Below are 21,352 nucleotides of genomic sequence, written 5' to 3'. Positions count from 1 at the left end.
CTTTAAATTTGTCAAAAGTTATTTTGGGTCTTCATTAATTGTGGATCTTTTTTTTGCAATTTTAGTCTTTATATGATCAATTTCAGACCTACAAGACTAAAGTTTAAAAAATCTGCGCCTGAAGTTTGACGTATTAGTTTGACATATGCTTGTACTAGCAAACTTCAGTATTTCATTCATGTAATTTGAAGTTTGGCTTAACACATAAGTCTGAACTTTGATACTCCATCCCTCCCAATTTATGTGAAGGTCGATCAGTTTTGGGAGTCAAACAACTCTTTCTTTGACTATGATTTTCTCCAACTATTTTCCTATATTATGAATTATTAATTATATAGACTTATAGCGCTTTTTATGGAGTTTTTAAATATGTAAATTTTAATGTAAAATACTCAAAGAATCTATGTTTAAAATTGAGTCAAAGAAAAACTGTTTGACTCTTCAAACTGGTCAACCTTCATATAAATTGAGCCGGAGGGAGTAATTTATTTGTTTCATTTGACACAAAGTACTTCCATTTCATTTAACTCATGGTAACTCATTCATTTCATCTACGATACTCACTGGTTTCATGGCATATCAATTAATTTATTCCTTTTTAGCTTGAAAATAATGTATCCATCCATTTCATTTTTACTCATGGTACGTTATTCATTCATCTACATTAATTTAATTTATTCTCTTTTCATCCAAATTAGCCCAAATTAAGTAGAAATTTTACAATCCAAGAACTGGAAATACTAAGAGCAGAAAAGCATTACATGTGTTAGTGCCCCAAATAGCAATAATCTCGGTTAACCAGCGTCAAGCAAAGTTTTTGAAAAAGGAGGAGGAAAAGAACTAGACTTTTATTTGAAATCTTTCAAACCTGAGTGCAAATTAAATAATTAAAAGAAACTAAATAACTTAAATAGTAAGGTGAAAAGTGGTTATCAGGTGCAATTTCTACAAGCAAAATGGTTCGCTGCACCGATGGGCCGTTTCATATTGGACTTAAATGTAAGTCCAAGTTGAAATTAGAACTTGTGGCCCGTGTATTTTCCAGATATTTGCACTTTGTCCCTATTTTGTACTAGTCTTTAAGTTTTATCCCTCAAATGAAATTTATGCCTAGAGAGGAGGCATAAGTCCTTAAGGCATCTAGCACAAATTTTGCCGGATCCTATTAAGAACTTATGCCCCGCAAGGCATAAGTTCCATTTGAAGCAAAAAATTAAAGACCGGCCCGTTTGAGAGGCTAACCGTGCAATTAAATCCGAAAATATGAGCCCAAATTGGGCTATTCCATATTGGATCCAAAAGTTAGCCCAACTTAGAACTAGAAGTTGTTGGTCGTGGGAGTGTGGAAATTACAGCCAATGACCTTGAAGGTGGTGGAATTATGCCCAATGACCTTGAAGATATGTGATCTTGAGTTTTTGACCCCCGCTATAGCCCCATGGCCAAACCTTCAAGGCCAAAAGTCAAAGCATTGTCCATGTAACTGAACTTTTAAAACTTGAAGTTTTCCCCATAAGGCAAACAGGATCAGATTTCATGATCACTCGTTTCTGAGGCCAATCTTGTAAATCACCTTGGTGGAGTTAACCCTAGGACATAATCACCACTCTCTTCCTCCCCACCCCTCTCTTCTAATAAGCTTTTCCTCTTATCGATCATTAATAGAGATAATAGAGTTTTCGTAAAATAAAAAATTTCACGTGAACACACCCAACAAAACAACACCATGTGACATCCTAACCAACCGTCGGTTAACTTTTGACCTAGTTAAAATTTAGTCGCTTATGTGAACTGACCCAATCGGAAGAAGTTAAGAAAAAGAGTTATTATAATAGGTAAGTTCTATTATTGTAAGTCCTTTCTCTTAACTTCTCCTAATAACTTAGGCTCTAATAGACATACTCAATTTTTTCAAAATGGATAAAATAGTTCAGTTGGGTTCGCATGGAAATTTGAGCTCGTTAAATTTTAACTAACTGTTTCTCAGTTGAGAAATATTAAAAAGTGATCCAAAAAATTAACCAAAATAACCATCTGGATTATTATTGGTCTCAATAATAATAAAAAAAACTTTGATCGTATCACCTTTATATGTTTGCATTAGAACACAGCTTCTTGTAAATACGTACTTGATGGTTCATATGCAGCGCGAATATCCATATTGCAAAACTTATAAAAATAAGAAACTACGGGCGGATCCAAGGTCTATAGTAGATTTAGATATCTATATGCGCCACTTGTATTTTTTTTTTTGGCCATGCGGCTAAATCCCAATCACTCTCTAAAAAATAGGAAGCAATAATAAAGCGAATCGACAAAGAGTATTCCACCACGAGCAGCCAAAGCACGCTCAGTCAAATATCAATCTTCAGCTTGTGCTGAGAATACCCAATATCCAAAAAAACTACTCTTATCTTCTTGGCAATATTCAAATTGCAAAACCCTTTAGAATAAGAGACTATAACCATCTACACATTTCCCCCAACAATTCATGTCTAGTTGTACTTTGTGAACAAGTCTTTCAGGTTTCATTAGATATATCTGACATAGCAAAGTATATTTCAATATTGTATGAAATATCTGAAAATCATTTTATTTGCCTAGTTATTAATATATATATATATATATATATATATATATTTTAAAGCTTTTGGCTCAGGGGCGGATCTACATTATACCAAGGGTGGTCATATGAACACCTTTTACCAAAATATTATACCGGGCATATAGGTAAAATATTTTCGAAACAGGATAAATAATAAATACTGAACACCATTAGAACAATTGGGTGCCGTAGCTCAGCAACGAAGGGTATTTAGAATTGAGGCTTGCGTTGCTGGTTCGATCCTTTCTTAAGACATATTTTCGTACCTTTTTAATTAAAAACAAAGGTTGTTTGATAAGAAAGGGATTTTTATGGAATTAGTCCGGTAATAGCTGTCGATACCGCTTTTACCTCTTTTTTTCTTTCAAGTATTACATATTCTTTCTACATACTTGGTTTAAAAGTATCATTGAATAGGATTTTTATGGAATTAGTCCGGTAATAGATGTCGATACCTCTTTTGCCTTTTTTTTCTTTCAAGTATTACATATTCTTTCTACATACTTGGTTTAAAAGTATCATTAAAGAGGTAACCCTTACCTTCTTGAAAATTTTAACTTACACTATAGTGTTTAAATATTTATTAAAGATAAATACATAAATAATTAATTATTTATATAATTATGCATTAAATCCCACCTCGCGTGCACACACACACATAAGTGATTTTTTTCCCCTTTATATGAGAAAATTTGATAATGAAAATTGTGGTTTGATAAAAACTCTAACACTAATAAAGATGTTTATAATGATGATTTCATTAATATATTATTAAGTTTACATGAATATACCTGAAATTATCTCGACTAGATTTATAAAATTATTATTTTTAAATTTATTGATGGTTTTCACACCGCGGGAAGCGTGAATAATTTATAAGTTTTACTTTTCGTTTGACTTAATTTAATTACTCCAACAAATTGTTTAAAATCTCATCGTTTCCATTCCTTGGACGTCGTCGAAGCAGCTTGTTATCCGGTTCTTCATTTTTTTTTTTTTGGTTAGCTTCCAACATTTTTCTTTACTGGTGCCTTGTGATATTTTTTAATCGGACTTTCTTGAGTGATTTTTTTTGTTCAATTAAATTTTGTAGTAGAAATTCAAAAACATATGTCAAATTTAGTGTTTGGATAATGTTTTCGGTATTACCTACAAAGTGTCAAAGCTGAATATTATGTAGTTTGATTTAAATTTTTTTTAGTAAAATCACTCGTTGGAAAAAAATATTTACTTAATAATTTTGAACACCCTTAATCAGATTTCTAGCTTTACCACCATTTTGGCTCATTATGATAGTTTACGCAGCCTTTAAAGTCGATTGAAATGCAACTCACAAATATGTAAAGTAACAGAATTTTGCTTTCGAAAACTTCATTCATTCTTTTCTTTCAGATCAAGAATAGTAAAAGTAGAAGAATAGGGTACTAGAATGATATAGTGTTTTTTTTAAACCCCATATTCTGAAGAAAAAAGAGCAACTGAATAGAAAGAGTTTCACATCATTTTTTTGCGTGGATTGTCTTCAAAGGCGCTGGTCTTTAAGTTTTGTCCATCAAATTGTTGATCTTTATTTTGACCCTTACTTAAAAAAGTGGCCAAGAATATTTCAAGGTTCTAGGTTCAAACACCGCTCAATTAAAAAAAAAAGTTTTTTTTCGCAAGACAAGGCTTTCGCATAGCCTCTGCCTTAAGACCTAACATTTTCCCAAAATTAGGCCTATTTGGGCAAACGTTAGGCCTTAAGGCCTAATTTTGGACAAAAGTTTGCCGTAATGCAAACCTCTGCCTTAAGGCCTGACTTTTACTCGAATAAGCCTAATTTTTGCTACGAGATTCTGCCTTGTGATTTTTTTTACTGAGCCGGAATTTGAACTTAGAACCTCAGGTATTAGGCAAAGGATAAAAATTAAAGACCAGCAATTCGAGGAATAAAAATTAAAGATCACCCCCGAATAGGGTCAATCATGCAAATTGGCCATTTCATATCACGTTTCGCGAAAAATAGTGCAATTTCCACCAAAAGAGTGAAAAATGGCTTCAATTTCTGGGGCGTAACGCCAAAAAATACGCCAATTGAATATATGTATAATGATTCACATTCATGGTAAATTAAAAAATAAAAAAAATAATAGTGAAGCAAATTAGATGAAACAACAACTGAAAAGTCATTTTCCTTCATAACTAAATTGACGTTTTAACTTCATATCACAACTCTAACCAACAGTTAAAAGTTACTCCTATTACTTATCAAACTTTAATACTCAAAAATTTCATCAAAGAACAATTTGCTAGACTTTCTTTCGAATCTTTGTAAATGTTTTTCCCTGAAAATTATTTCACTCTCCAACAAAACAACCTGAAAAATAATTTTCGGAAATTATTTTCCTTCCTAACAAACACATTTGGGTGCTCCTAGTGAATCAAAGGATGAGGAAAAAAGTGCAATTAAAGAGTTCAAACTTGACATTCACTATTTGAAGAATTACTTCAAGTTAGGGAAAAAATGTAAAGAAAGAAAAAGGAGAATAACATAACATTTGAGCAAAGGATATAGTACCAAATAAAATGCATGTCTTTTAAGTTTAAAGTCCTGGCCCCGCCCTGTTATGGATTTACAAACTTAAAAGATAAAACAGTACTTCCCATGAAATTCACGAGTCACACAAATTTGCATATTACACTTGTTAACCAATAAATCTTCGTTTTGATACAGTTCTTGTCAATAGAAATCATATAAAAAAGAACTAATCTAAATAATCGCTCACCCAACCGCTTAAACTTAAAATAGCCAGCAGAGGTATAATATGTATATAACCACATATAATCAGTGTATACTCATTACGTATACCGGCTAGGAAAAGTAAACAGTGAATCCAGCCGGCAATTTGCAGCATCAAGAGAAAAACCGAGTACAATTAACTAGATCAATGTATGTGAGGATAAATCTGTATTAGTAACAAGTTGTTATGTCAAAACAATGGTAGGATTTGTATAAATATCGAAATGCAAGAAATACTTGCAGTAAAAGCAGGACAAAAAATAAAAGAGTTTCTATTGGTAAAAATTCTTGTGTAGAATAAAGGCAAAAGCAAAAGAGAGATGCTTGGTGATAGCAGCAAGAAGGGAAGAAATGACTGGAGGTCTTGCCCTTGGTTTTGCATGACATAAGTTTAAAGAAAATGGATCTTGAGTCTAACTCGTGACTCCAAAGTTAGCTCATGAAGTGAGAATTGACCAAGATCACATAAGGAGATACAACTCATCTTTTCAACTAATGTGGGACACTTAGCACTCACGCCCCTCCCTCATGCCTAGGACTGGACACCTTGTGCATTGACAACATAACATAAAATCCTAACATTAGGTAAACCAAGGAATACAGATGGATTTAGCTCTAACATTATGTGAACAACCTAACTTGACCCGAGAAGGTAGTTCACGACGTGAGGATTGTCAGACACACAATTCATTTCCTCAACCAATGTGGGACACTTGACAATGTTAAAAATATAATTAAGTAAATAAAAGTATAACCTTTGTAATAGCTTAAACTTTTAGGTAAGATGGTCACACAATTCAACATGGTATTAGAGAAAGCAAAAGTCATGGTTCAACTCTCATTGCCACCCATTCTTCTTATGAATTTTCACGTGCTAGACCCATACCCGCACGTGGAGTGTGTTGAAGACTCAATTAAATAAATTATGTATCACAATTTCAACTATATACGACCTACATTGGCTTTTGACCCTGTCTAAAGTTAATCCACTGGCAAGCATTTTTTGTGATTGCCTAACAATGGATTTAACTTATATACACGGGAAATATGTAAGATCTTCACACTATTAGGTTACCTAAAACCTGTTGTAACAGGTTATCTGCCTTATTTTTTGGATCACTAATTTCACTTAGAGTTTAACTTTAAGTGCATTGACAGTGTAAAACATTTCTTTTATATTGATAATGTGAATTTTTCTACATTGTTGGTATATATAAGCTAAATTATCTTTTAGGTTATATGACATAAGTTATCTTACACTGTTAGAGTAAAGAAGTATTAGATTCTTTAATACTTTGGGTACTAGAAGAGCCATTACACATGCACCAGCATAGAGGCTTGTAAAGAAATATTTGTCAACAATACGTCTCTCCTAGCAGTATATATAGAATCCATTGGTGACTGGTGAGTGGCATCAACACAATCTGCAAAAACAAGTAGTGCCAATGGATTCCAAAGTAGTTGAACAAGCTTCAATTACAGATGAAATATTTCAAGCTTCAATTAAAGATGAAATATTTCAAGCTTCTTTGAAGAAGAAGTGGGTACAATTTCAGCACCTGTACACCAACTACCAGTTTCTCCATAAATATAGATTCAATAGATTTGAAGATACTGCTCTTCACATAGCTATCTCTTCTTACCATCCAGATCGAGATGACCCTAAACATCAACCTCATCTTACTTGTATTAAGGCCATGATTGCTAACATACCAGAGGAAAATCGATCTTTAATCTTAAAACAGCAGGATTACAGAGGGAACACACCTCTTCACCTTGCAGCAGCACTCGGATTTGTCCCGATTATTGAGTGTTTGGTAAAACCAGAAGACCCTGCTCTCATCTGGGTGACCAATTCAAAAGGGGAAACCCCCTTATTCGTAACTGCTTATCGTGGTAAGCTACAAGCTTTTCTCTACCTACATAAGTGTGTTCAATATGAAAACGGAGAAGGTCCAACTGAACTTTGTAGAAGGAATGATGGGGAAAACATTCTACATGCCGCCATCTTTGGCGAGTTCTTTGGTAAGAGCCAATCCCCTCCAAATGTTTTTCTTACTACGTCTGTCCCAATTTATGACACTTCCCTTTTTAATTTGTTAAAAAAAAAAATGATATATTTTTTACTCTCTCCATTTCAATTCAAATTATGTGAATTCATTTGACTGAACCTAATATTTAAAAAAGAGTAAAGACTTTTAAAATTTATAATTCAAAATAAGTCTTGAATATTTGTGTGGCTGTAAATCACTTCATAAAGTGAATTTGTTTCTAAATTAGGAAAGAAGTCATTTATTTTGATACGGACTAAAAATAAAATAGGTTCATATATAATTGAAACAGAGGGAGTATTTGATATTAATTTAACTTTAAAATTTATCTTTTACGCTTTACGAGATGATTTAGAGCCCGTTTGGATTGGCTTATAAGTTGGCTTATAAGCTGTTTTCAGCTTTTTTGAGTGTTTGGCTGGCCAGCTTAAAGTCATTTTGTGCTTAAAATAAGCTCAAAAAAATAATTGGACTCATTTAATTTAGTTTATTTAAAGCAGCTTATAAGCTGAAAACAGCTTATAAGCCAAAAAAAATAAGTTGGACTACCCCAGCTTATTTTTTTGAGCTTATAAGCTGCAAATAGCTTTAAGCTATAAGTCAATCCAAACGGGCTCTTATAATCATACAAATATCTTTAGCTTATTTTAGATCACAAAATTAAAAAACTTTCTTTTATTTTCTAAACTCTGTATCTAATCAAATAATATCATTGTGACGGAGGGAGTATTAATTATCAGACATTTCGATTATATACTGTGGGGTAGTAGTAACAACTTCTCTTGTAACAGATGTGGCTTTTCAGATAATACATTACTATCCGCTACTTGTCAACTATTACAACACAGTGGGCGTGTCTCCTCTACACATCCTTTCCGGGATGCCTCAAGTATTCAGACGGGGCCGTTTTCGGTTATTACATAGCATTATACACTTCTGTAAGACTAAAGTCTCTTTTTGTCAAATAGTGGCATAGATAAGCATTCTTATTATGGATTAAAATTATTTACACCGGTAGTGCCAAAGATTTTTACACCATCCCAAGCAAGTTTAAATATTGTGATAAGTCACTTACCATCTGCTGCAGGTTACCATTATTTCATGCTTGCTATAAAGTTATATACCATTATTTTGTGCTTGCTATAGAGTTATCTTTAATTGGTTTTTAAGTAACCTGATACTGTAAAACTTTTGTACACTGGTAGCATATACTAGTTAATCTCTCTCTCTCTCTCTCTCTTTTTTTTTTTTTTGAAATGCATATATTAGTTAAACTCTTTTAATATATGAGGAACAGGTATGCCTTCCTCAACATTCTCCTTACATAGATCCTCTTCGTACCCTCCCCCAGTATTGTTCATAGAAGTCTCTTTATCCTTCCTCTCAGTCTAGTGGATTTACTGTTTTCTGTTAGTCATAAACATCCAATACTTTTGCACGTTGGGTCATGTTCATCGTTTGTGGAGGTTATATAGCTAATACTGGGTTCTTCTTTCCAGGCATAAATATCGATGAGCTAGAGCTAATGACATATAAACCTGGAGACTCCAAATCTAAATTCCCTTGGAATCTCCCAGGGAACTACCAAACAGTGGTGGAGTTCTTGGAACTACTTCAGTATGGGACTCGGAAAATTCTTGGTGGGTAGATTGGTACCGCACATGAAATGTCTGGTCTAATCTGTACAGTACATTATGCTAGTCCTTCTGTCTCAATTTATGTGATATCTTTCCTTTATCGAGAGTCAGTTTGATTAAATTTTGAAGCTAAATTGGATTAGACTAAAGCAATATTTTAAGATTAAAATTTATATGTTTGAAAACTACATAAAAAGTACTTTAAGTTGCAACTTTTCTAATATCAATTTGGTGAAAAAATGCATCTTAAAATATTGATCAAAATTTATGCAGTTTGAATCTCAGGAACTAAAAATATCACATAAATTGGAATAGAGGGAGGAGTAGTACAAAAACTCATTAGGTAGGAAATGCCAACAGATACTCCAATCAAAACGAGAATGGTGCTCATATGTTTTTGGGGTTTATAGAAACAGCGGCGGATCTAGAATTTTCACTCAGGGGGTTCGAAAAAACAACAAGCTAAATATAAAATATAATGGTGTTGACAGGAATTTAACCTAGGATGCCAGAAACAATTTTGAACATCCTGGACCACTTGAGCTAACCTTTCACATTTATTCAAGGTGTTCAAAAGTTAATATATGTACATAAACATAGAAAATTGACCCTATATATACACTATAAGTTTTTGCCGAGGGTGTTCGGGTGAACACCCTCGGCATCAGGTAAATCCGCCCCTGTATAGGAACACCCTCGGCATCATGTAAATCCGCCCCTGTATAGAAAGCGCTTGACCAATCTCCTTTTGAATATGCACTAAGAAAGTGGTTTTGAGAGACTGTTGTTGGCACTTTCTACCTAACAGTATCACCATTACAGAGACTGATTTTCTCTTTTCTATCCAGATTATATTAAAGAAATATATTTTGGGAATCGAAAAGACAAGTCTGAAGGTACGTGAATAGAAACATTCTAGTTTACTAACTCATTCATGTTGAGTTAAACAATATTGCCAATCTCTTTTTGAAAATGAACTAACCAAAGGATTCAGAGCGCCTCAGAAGAGTCTTGTTGGCACTTGGTAACTAAGAATTTTACATGGCCAAAGACTAATTCTCTTTTCTATTCAGATACTGCTCAAGCAACTAATGTGAATCCAGAGGAGTCTCCAGGTACGTAATTGTGTAATAAACCTTTCAGATCATGTGGACTTGAGCATACTTAAGAGGCAAAAAACTATGAATTCTTTTTCCATGATAACTCTTACTAGTACTAACTTAATTTTCTTTTTCTTCACACCAAGACCATCAAAGTTATTGTCAAAGTGATCCAGAGAATCCGCCAATTAAAGGTGAATGCAGACACATGCATATATACCGCAGTTGAAACTAAATATTAAATATGATGATTACATATAATTCATTCAAACATGCACACAAAACCTACGAATTTTACACATTCAAAAACTCATTCTCTTTTCTATCCAGATACTACTAACGTGAATCAAGACAAGATGTCTCAAGGTACGTGATGTAAACCTATCAGGTTATGTGCACTTAAGCAGGTTACTTAAGAGGCAAAAACTATGAATTATAATTTTTCATGAGGATAACTCTTACTAGTACCAACTTATTTTTCTTTTTCTTCACACAAAGACCATCAAAGTGACTGTTAATATGATCCCGAGAATCCCCCAATTAAAGGTGAATGCATAAACAGGCATATATACTGCAGTTGAAATGAAATATTACCTCAAACTCTGAGGATTAGATATAATTCATCACAACATGCACACAATCACGCAGGAACCTTCCAGTTTATTATCTCGTTCTCGTCGAGTTAAGAATTACACCAATCTCTTTTTGACAATGAACTAACCAAAGAAATATGGATATGAAGAATCTGTAGATCATGTAAAGTTACCTTTGTGCTATTAAATACAAATATCATATAGCAGTAAATTCAAACATCAACTTCTCGTTAGATGTTTTATTAAAATTTACTTTTATTTTTTATTTTGATCAGGTAAATAAGACTTCATTAATGTATTAAGATTTCCTAATCAGAGAACTAAAAATGCAAATATTGATTTTACCACGCTTTTGGATGTTATTTCTAACCAAGTTGAGCCTTTTTTATACCATCTCTATAAGATTTTTTTCTCTCTATAAAATATTAGCCAAAAGACACAAAATATATTGCTGATTTTCCATCGAAATCAAAGCATTGAGCTCCTTTGTTTCCAAGTTATGTGAACATTTTCTATGTGTGAAGAACATTGATTAAAAAAAATGCACGAAATTCTCCGATATATTTCTGCTAACAACTAGTCTCTGGAATTTCAGCTGAAGGGAAGAGAAATGGCAAGTGGTTTCCAGCCAATTATACCATCTTTATCGAGTTTCTCAAATGTGTAATGAAGATTGTACTATTTGTATTGGCTATTGGTAAAAAAATATTCTTAAGGCATTTTTCTTTTATGATGCATACACTTCTTAACTATTGAGTGCAACAATTGTAATTCTACAAGAATCAGACTTCCTATTCTTTCGAAAAATGAAGTTCAGATGTTTTCCACTATCATCAAACTTGTTTCCTTTTTCATTTGAAGGTCCAAACAAGAGAAGGGAGAATTTTAAAATTTTTCTTCCTTCCTAAACAAACATTTAGAGTTGTAGAACAAACCATAAAATTCTACGACAAAGTAAGAAAGAAGGTGGCTTGACAAATTCAAAGGCCTAGACCTCATAAATGATACTTCAACAGTTCCATCTTTTTTACATTTTAAATTTAAACTAATTCCTGAAACTTAGTTTGCCTCTGCTTTTTTTTTTTTTAAATCTTGTTGCATGCAGGACTCCCAAGGATTAAAAAAACCGAGGAAAGGAAAAGGCAACATGCACGGGGAGTTCAAATTATGAAGTTGTTGATTAAGAAAGATGAACGTTACAAATTCTACGAAAGAACTGGGGAAGAGCCAAAAGATTGGGGCTTCCATTTCCATAATGTTTTTCGAGACCTCTCACCTCCTACAAAACCTCCCCTAATAGTTGAGGATGATAACAAAAAGGACGAAGACCAGAGTAAGACTGCAGCGACAGGTGAGACAAAGAAACATGATCACAAGTTCGGTAAAGAATCTTTTTTACTTTCCGGTAATACTTGTGTGGCACAAAAAACTTTGTTATGTGTCATCAAGACTTTGCAATTTTAACAACACAAGATCTATCACGTAAATATGCTGAAAATTTGTTCTAGTATTTCCAAATTAGGATCAATTTTCTTCTTTTTACACCAGTTAGAGAATAATGACAAAAATGGTCACTTGACAAAAATGGTCACTGATGTTTGGGAGTAGGTTCAAAATAGTCCCTAAGTATGCTCTGAACAGTTTTGCTCCATTAAGTTTGCAAAAAGTTTAACACTGTGGTCTCCCTCAAATACTTAACTAACTATGTTTCTTAGATTTGATGAAAACTATAAGAAAAAATATTTAATCAGAAACACTAGGAAAGTCCCATCAAATCGTGTAAACTGCAACACAAAAGACTGTACTAGACACCAAAAAAATTGCAAAAACTGCACCAAACTATAGGAAATGACCAAAAAATGCAGAAACTACAAAAAGTAGTAACTCCAAATGTGAGTTCGCCCTTAATACCTTTTTTTTTTTTCTTTTCCATAGTTTCTGTCAAGTCCAATTGAAAGAGTTTGTATAAATATTGACGGAGACCAAAAGTGTTAACTTTTGTCAAACTCAAAGGATCACAACTGTTCAGAGCATACCTTAAAGAATATTTCGAACTTACTCCCAAACATAAGGGACCATTTTTGTCGTTTTCTCCACCAGTTATAACTTAATCAGAAGCTATATGTTTGCTAAAAGCAACTAGAATGACTATACTTCTAAATACAGAGCTGTCCAAGGAGACACCCTTATTAGTGGCATCAAGGATGGGTATTGTAGAGATGGTAAAGAATATTATTATGAATTTCCCAATATCCATTCAAGATACTGACTCTGAAGGGAAGAACGCACTGCTTTTGGCCGCAGAGCATAGGCAAGCAGACGTCTATAATTGTTTAATACGAGCAAAGTTTCCAGAGTGCGTGTTTTATCAGGTGGATAAAAATGGAAACAATGCAGTGCACTTAGCTGCAAAGTTTCAGAAGGTCGAGGTGTGGGGCCTCCCTGGTAGTGCTCTACAGTTGCAAGGCGAAAGGAAATGGTACAAGGTAAAAGATCTTTAACAAACAGCCATCTCTTCATACCACAAAGAGTTAACTTAAATACACTAATATGTAAGGCCTGTGATAATGCAGTATGTCAAGCAGACTTTGCCACCACAATTATATGTTAACCATAAAGGCCGGACACCAAGAGAGATCTTCATAGAGACGCATGCAGATTTACGCAAAGATGGCAGGGAATGGCTCCTCAAAACCGCCAAATCATACTCTGTCGTTGCCACACTGTTTACTACAGTTGCATTTGCTACAGCTGCCACAATCCCAGGCGGGCCCGATGAGTTTGGCCATCCACGCTTTCAAAATCAACCTGCTTTTAACGTGTTTTGTATATCATCACTTGTTTCTCTTTGCTTCTCAGTCATGGCCTTGGTGTTTTTCTTAGCTATCCTCACATCTCAATTCGAACACAGAGATTTCGAGAAAGACTTACCAACAAAGTTGCTCATTGCATTAACTTCGCTTTTTGCATCAATATCTGCTATCTTGGTCTCATTCTGTGCTGCGCATTTCTTTGTCCTCGGGGATAAATTCAAGAATGCGGCATTGCCAATATACGGGGTAACATGCATACCTGTGGTGTTTTTTGCATTTAATCAATTCCCTCTCTATGTTAATCTCATAAGATCATCCCAAAAGGTACCAATTCGTAGCTGTGAAAGATTTAAGTTTTATGTCTATTCTTTAGTAGCAAGTAGCTCAGATCAAGAAAGGAGGTAAAGATAAGAATGATTGAAACAGGTGGAGATTATGACAAGAGTAGAGCATTGCACGGTTTCCTACTTTAGTTTCCGAATAAGGCTGGGTTGTTTTGTGTCAAAAATGATGAATTCCAAGCAGCATTTGCCTTCGTCGAGAGAAGGCGAGCTGGAGATATCATTTTTCCATGTATCCTGAATAAACTTACACTTCTGTAAGAGTTGCATGTGATTTCAGATACCTTGTTTTCTGGAATAAAGCTAGTTTAGTGGGGTGCTAAATGTTGTTTGATCCCCGAATTCATGTGAACTTAAGGGAGTCTTAGGGAACTTGTCATAGCTAGATAGCACGAAAAATGTATTATCCTATTTGTAATCCCATTGAACAAAGAAAAGTTCAGCTTTTCAAGGATCATTTTTTTATATATCCAAATATGACTTAAATCCAAATAAAAAGATTACTCCCAGGCACACCTCACTCAAGCTCTATTTAATTTGGAGTATATCTCATCCATTTAAGACACTATAAGATTGTGGGAGAACCAGAATGGATCTATGCCGGTAAATTTACAACAGAGGTTATATTTTTGTTACGGAGATTGATGGAAGTTTATAGCCAATGGGAGAAAAGATTGGTGTTCATTGATGTAGAAAACAAATGATAAGAGTACCTAGAAAGGTCCATTGGTGGGTGTTGGGAGAGAAAGGAATTTATATTAAATATATAAATGACAAATCGGACATGTATTTAGGAGCCATCACTAGCGTAAAAACAGTAACAGGAGATACAAAGGAATTTCCCATAACCTTGAGTTTACACGCAGGGTCACATTGAGCACATACTTGTTTACCCTTGTGATGCATGAGCTAATTGCAACACCTCGTACCTTTAAACTAGACTATGATTCATGATTCAGGATTTAACCAAGACGAAAGTGTAAAAATTGGAATTTGATTTCGACAGTCAAGGTGCGGCCGTACTTCCATGTACGGGCCGTACTTTTAAGCCGCACTTGGCATAGGAGAAAAATGGAATTTCTGGAAAATTGCCATCAAAGTACGGGCAAAATGTGCGGGCCGCAGTTTGAAGTGCGGGATGCACTTCCATCCCATATTTCGCAGTGATTTTATCCAAGCTACTGGAATTGGGCCACAAGGTACTGGCCGTACTTCAAAGTACGAACGGGACATACTTTGTGCCCGCATATCTTCCGCTTCAGTGAACAGTATAAATTCGAGACTTCAATTTTATTTCTCACTTTTCACATTCTCCAGCCCTAGCATGAAGTTCTTCTCGCCCAACTTTCAAGATACTCTAAGGTAAGCCTATTCCAATCATTTCAAGTCAAATTCTAACATGTATTCATGCAATCTAAACAAGAAATCATTGTTCTTAACTTAGGGTTTTCAAGGAAACCCAATTAAAGGGATTCAAGATTAAGCTTTGGGATTCTTCTTCGAAGTTCAGAAATGGTTTCAATCAATGGGTTCATTAATAATGAAACTTTAAAGCTTGTAACTGATATAATAAATAGCAATTACAATGGAATAAAGTCTAAAATCATTTTTGCATATTATACCAACATTAAATCAGACTTAAAATAATGATTTTAATGACTAATACATGAAGTTGAAAAAAGATTTTTTTTTCTTTTCGCCGGAAGAGTGTAATTTCCGGTAAGATGACAACTTTCCGATCAACCACACATCAGAATCATGCACAACAAAATTCCACAACCAATGTTGTTAAAAATGACAGAATTTCATCCTAATATTTTGGCCAAAAATCCTAGAAATAAACTTCAATGTATTTCTTAAAAGCACCTGAAAATTTAGCCCTTCCTTGAGTAGTATCTTGCAATTGATCCCATATTTCAGTCATCAACAGCATTATAACAAAATCCATAACAAGATTTCAATCGATTTTTTTATCACAAATCAAGATTTAAGGAAGAGTTCAAATGGGTTTGTTCATATAAACCCTAAAACTTCAAAACGCAATTACTCTCTCAATATTTCGAGTTGGAAAATGAGCCATCTATCAAATCAAACGCTCTCAATATTTGGAGCTGATTCGGCTCCTAGGAATCTGGGTCATCTCCCTGTCTACCTGTGGGCATGAGCACAGCATCCAAAAGAAAAGGACGTCAGTACTGAGTATGTAAGACATGCATTATAACATAATAAAGAAACAAGAGGATAAAAGATAAAGAGATAACCCGTGACTACTTGCCTCTTAAGGCGGAGTCATGCTTGCAAGCTTATATAATAAACAACATCATATCATATCATATATTGCTGCAGAACGTGCAGCCCGATCCATTTATCCATGTATTCATCACATATTGATATATTGCCGCGGAACGAATGGCCCAATCCATCTTCCCATATATCCCGTGTCCAGGACGATATCACAATATGCCAACTGATCAGGTGGTTATGCGTATATAACGCCTCACCTTTCCCCATGTCCCATATATATATATATATAGGTAGCATGCATGAGAGCCCAAATAAAAGCTACACTTTATCAGAATGGCGTAAGGTCGTGAGCCTCCGATTATGTTATGGCATCATCATCATCGCTATATCTCACCTTGAAGGAAATAATATCATGAGGTGAGACAACAACGAAGAATAGCATCAATGAAATCATAAACATAAAAATATTGGCATCATGAAAACATCATTATCATCATTGTTATACCCCATTTAAACGGGTTAAGGTAGAGTACAACATATTGGAGATTCCTATTTTTACTTATTTTAAGGAGTCGCCACCTAATTAATTTTAAGGTGAATTAGGGCACCTATTTTATCAACTAAGGTAAAGCCTAACTAAACCTCCGTTAATGGTCTGCTTAATCTTAATTCTAGGTAAGGGTTCTAGTTATCCTAGAGGGAAGGGATTAGGCATCCTTTAGAATCCGCTAACTACGGTTGTCCGGTCAAACTTAGGTTAATTAATTAGGAGTAAATATAATGCTTGAATTTTAAAAAGGTTCACCAATGTTGCTAAAGTTTTAAAAATGAAGATAAGGTCCGTGAAAATAAGATTTATAGCAAGCATAATATGAAAGAAAACTTTACATATCACTTTAAAATAGAGCTTATAAATGTTACTAAGACTTTAAAGTAACAACGATACTATTTAAAATAATACTTGTAGAAAATATTATGGTTTGCATAAAAGAAGATTTTAAATGCTATTTAAAATAAAACTTGAACGTGTTGCTAAAGCCTTGAATGAAAATGAAGTAATGTTATTGAAATAAGGACTCGCGAAAATATAACGGCTTGCCTATAAATGATAGCCTTGTAGCAAAATGTGAACAAAATTTATATCATCAATATGGTGATGCAAAAATACTTAGACTCATTTGCTTTAAAATGTGATGAAAAGGGTATGAGTTTTCTTTCTTTTACACTAACTATACTTAGCTATATTTGGCTAAATGTGGATAATCGGGTCAATCTAAAAAAAATATTCGTCAATATAACTTGGATTAATACTTATATATTAGGGACGTTTGAAATTTTCAAGATACTAAGTATAAATCATGATTCCCTCTTAGCTTAGATATATAATTATACCATTTTATAAATCAATTATCCTAAGAAAGGATAAATATTATAGGTATTATAAATAATTTTAACGTAGAAAGAAAAGAATAAAACGTATGGATTAATTTCCCTTTAAATTAACTACCCGTCATTTCTAAAACTATCTATGCTAATTCTCATATAATTCATCTAAGCTAAATAGAAACAAGAGTAAGATGAAATGTTAGTCAAAACAATACAAGTTAAGTGCAATAAAATAAGGAATTTTTACAGCCCATAACTATCTCTAAGACTTATTTATTAATAATAACTATCTTTTTTTTTAATTATATTTGATAGCTTAATTATTTATCAAATTACCATCTATAACTTGTTTTTGTAACTACAGTATATTTCTCTAAAAATAAGTACCTCTCTCCTACTTACCCACAATCTTTTTTTTTTCCAAATATTTTTCTCTCGTCTATCAAATCTATTTTCTCTCTCACCCCTCTTTTTCTCTCCGTTCCATCTCCTAGTCTTTTAAATTGATTTTCCCTCACCTACCAAATTAATTTTCTCCCTCACCCCTCTTTCTCTCTCTGTTAGCGCACACAGAGATTATAGAAGTAGAATTCTCAGCAGACTCCAAGACGTGGCTTCACAAGTTAATCGCGATGACGTTCATCTCCTTCGATTCCTCTCAAAAGAAGAATGTTGAAAATTGCTCCAGTTGAAGATATTCCCAAAAGAAAGTTGTCCTTTGGAAGAACTAATTGAAATTGGATACATAATTGCAGAAAAGTGTCAAGGTCTTCCTCTTTTTGTTGTTCTAGTTGCAGGACTTCTATCAAAGATAGAAAGATCTAGAGATTGTTGGAAAAAGTTTAAGGTAAATTTGAGTTCAAAACAGTTGATGGACATAGTAGATAGAGCTATCAGAATTTACATCCACTCAAGTCATCCCACGCCTCTAACTTGTCCAATTAAAAGTCTTCATCTCCGGATAACGTCCTTTTTATAGCAATCTGAGACGACTCGCTTCTTTCCCATGAGAACATCATTGATGAGAGTTGCAGAGCTTCATGCCCACCAAGTGTTTGATAAAATGTTTCAGTATATTTCAGTGTATTAACAAACAATATATTTAATTTTCAGTATATTATTTCGCTGTATTTCAATGTATTTATCTTTTTTTGGTATAAATATAGTGAATGTTCCAACTATAGAGCCGATTTTTACTACACTTTGTTTTCACGACTTTTGTATTTCGCTGTATTTCAATGTATTTCTGCATTTTGTATTTCTAATTTATAAAACAGTTTCTGGTATATTTCATTGTATTCCATTGTATATACGCATACTATAACTTTATATTTCTTAAACAATTAAACATATTTCATTATATTTCAATGTATATTTTTCAGTGATAAAGTTGACAGATATTCGTAAGCTTTTATGGAAGAACAACCGTTATGTGTGATTTATGGGAAGGTTCTAATTGAATCCCATAATTTTATTTTATTTTATAAAACTGTTCCATAAATAGGACCTGATTTTACTCTTCAGTGATTTGTATGAAATATGGTTGATTTAATTTGACTTACTATTTAAAAAGGAAAAGAATATTATGTTAAAAAAAATATAGCCTATTTTTTCTCTCATAATTTTTTTAAAAAAATATGTTCCAAAAATAGAGCCTAAATTTACTCATTTCACTATATTTCACTGTATTTCAAAAATGCGAGATACAACTAAAATACAGCCAAAAATAGCTACGAATTATAAATCTTCAACTCGTAGCTATAACTAGTTAAAAGCTATTAAAAGGTAGTTATTTGTGTAAGTTTTACATAAAATAAAATAGAGGCACAAGAAAATGCAAATAAATGGGCTCAGCCCATTTTTTGGATTGCTGCTACGTTCTGTTTGCTATTGGGCTTTGGCCCAACGAATTTCATATGCTATTGCTGTTGACTGTTCCAGTCTGTTGGGCTTTGGCCCAGAGTTTTTTATGGACTATTTTGCTGCGAACAGAGGGCTTGACAGAGAGGATCCGAGAGAGATCATGTTGGGCTTTCAGCCCAACATCGAGGGCGGAATGCGAACGAGTCCCTCGGACTCGTATGCGGTAGTCATGCAAAAAGATGAAAGAAAAGGATTAGTACCTAATCAATGAAAAGTTGAATGTATAAAATGTAAACTTAAGATAATTCAATAGATTATGTATATGTAGTGTATATTCAGGTATACTTCATGTATACACATCCATAGGGACATATAGAAGGTCAATATTGGAAAGCTTTCGCCCCCATCTTCCCGATGTTGCATAAGTTCCAAGAGATTTCATGAATCTCAGGCATGGCTAACACCGGGGAGGGTTCAAGCTTGATCCATAATGACCAATCTAACCTCCCTACTAACATGCTTCAGTTAGTATACTAGTAATATACATAAATATACGTGATCAGCTGAAACATACTTGCATATAGAGGACAACTTGGCACAAAACTGAATGAAATAGACATTGGGGGGGTTAATTTTATAATAGTCAAGACACAAGCAAATACTGATAACATGTTGGCATTTTGTGGAAACTCAATTTCGAACTTACACACAAAAAAAAAAAAAAGTCACTCACGTCACACATACAGGAGAATCAGTGGGGTTCAATGTTGTTGGCGTTCAAACTATATAAAGGTGTCTACTGACTAGGAATACATTCATTAAGCACCTAATATATTCTATGGCTAAACCAAATCCAACATTTATAACTGAAGTGAAAGCTTAAACTCAAATATTCATACAGCCATGCTCATACTTTACTGCATAACAAGGCTTAGCTAGTAGAGGTAACACATAGCTATAAATCTTCTAATATAGCGAGCATGTGATTAAATAGAGAGACTATAATAAACAAGCAATATACCCGTAAAATCCCTTTCAGTTCAAATTTCTTGTTCAAGGAAGTACTAATAGAACTCTCAATATTGTCAAATAGAAAGCTTGATATATAGTTTAGTATTTCAGTTGCGTGTGAAACATAAATGCAGAATGGAACACACCATTCAAGTTGCTGGGAAAGAAACTTGCAAATGCTATCTCGCCAATAATTTGTTCTCGTCACATTACAATACTGGAACTCACATTAGTACAGGTATTCTCATAGACTATACCGCACCAATTCTCAAATTAGCGGCACCAGGATTTGATTATTTTAGCTAGTCGAAAGCAAAAACCCACAGAGAACCGAGCACACTACTAATAGGAGGCATATTCTCCACGGTTAAATCAGGCAACAGTTAACAGAGAAATACTACGACGCCATATTAAACCAGTTTGGACATCTTCCATCATTTGAAATTATTAACCACCTAAAACATACTAAACATGAATCTATGCTTTAGATAGGATGAACTTAAGTTAGATTAATAGTGGACTATATGCTTCGACTAATAAGCTGATATATCTTTAAGGTTAGACATTATGGGCTTATTACCTATGCACTGCTGTTTAGACAAAACTAAGTAATCATTCGAGAGTATTCAAGCTATTATTGCGAAATTTTACGACTGAATATCATTGTGCTAAAGGGTGGGCAGCTAAACAGCGATTCAAATATCGGCTAGGCGATACTCAAACATGATCATGTTCATACCCAACGAATCTTCACTTTAAATCTGACAATCAAACAAACACATATCAACACACATTGTGGCTAAGCTGGCTAACTGAATTTACACATTAAGCACGTATGCCTCTAGACACAACAAATCTGAGCAGACACTAGTACAATCACTCGTTACCATCAACAAACACCAGGGCAAACTACACAGGACAAACAGACT

At 33.9% G+C, this 21,352-nt stretch overlaps 1 protein-coding gene across 1 annotated transcript; it reads left to right on the top strand.

The window, feature by feature from the left end:
• The first annotated feature begins 6,829 nt into the window (after nt 1-6,829).
• On the top strand, nt 6,830-14,366 carry LOC132601952 (uncharacterized). Its single transcript, XM_060314998.1, has 11 exons — nt 6,830-7,409; nt 8,227-8,373; nt 8,935-9,075; nt 9,921-9,968; nt 10,146-10,187; nt 10,319-10,366; nt 10,503-10,538; nt 11,361-11,462; nt 11,871-12,116; nt 12,932-13,251; nt 13,339-14,366. Exons 1-11 carry the CDS (start codon nt 6,830-6,832, stop codon nt 13,981-13,983), a joined length of 2,355 nt encoding a protein of 784 aa, XP_060170981.1. The 3' UTR covers nt 13,984-14,366.
• The last annotated feature ends 6,986 nt before the right edge of the window (nt 14,367-21,352 follow it).

Source organism: Lycium barbarum, chromosome 7 (genome assembly GCF_019175385.1).
Source record: "Lycium barbarum isolate Lr01 chromosome 7, ASM1917538v2, whole genome shotgun sequence".
In the NCBI taxonomy this organism is placed as follows: Eukaryota; Viridiplantae; Streptophyta; class Magnoliopsida; order Solanales; family Solanaceae; genus Lycium; species Lycium barbarum.
This window is presented reverse-complemented; position numbering and strand designations above follow the sequence as displayed.

Coding starts and splice junctions, on each gene's coding strand:
- LOC132601952 (XM_060314998.1), top strand. CDS start 6,830: ATGGATTCCAAAGTAGTTGAACAAGCTTCAATTACAGATGAAATATTT. Junction 7,410..8,226: donor CATCTTTGGCGAGTTCTTTG/GTAAGAGCCAAT, acceptor CTCTTGTAACAG/ATGTGGCTTTTCAGATAATA. Junction 8,374..8,934: donor ACATAGCATTATACACTTCT/GTAAGACTAAAG, acceptor TCTTCTTTCCAG/GCATAAATATCGATGAGCTA.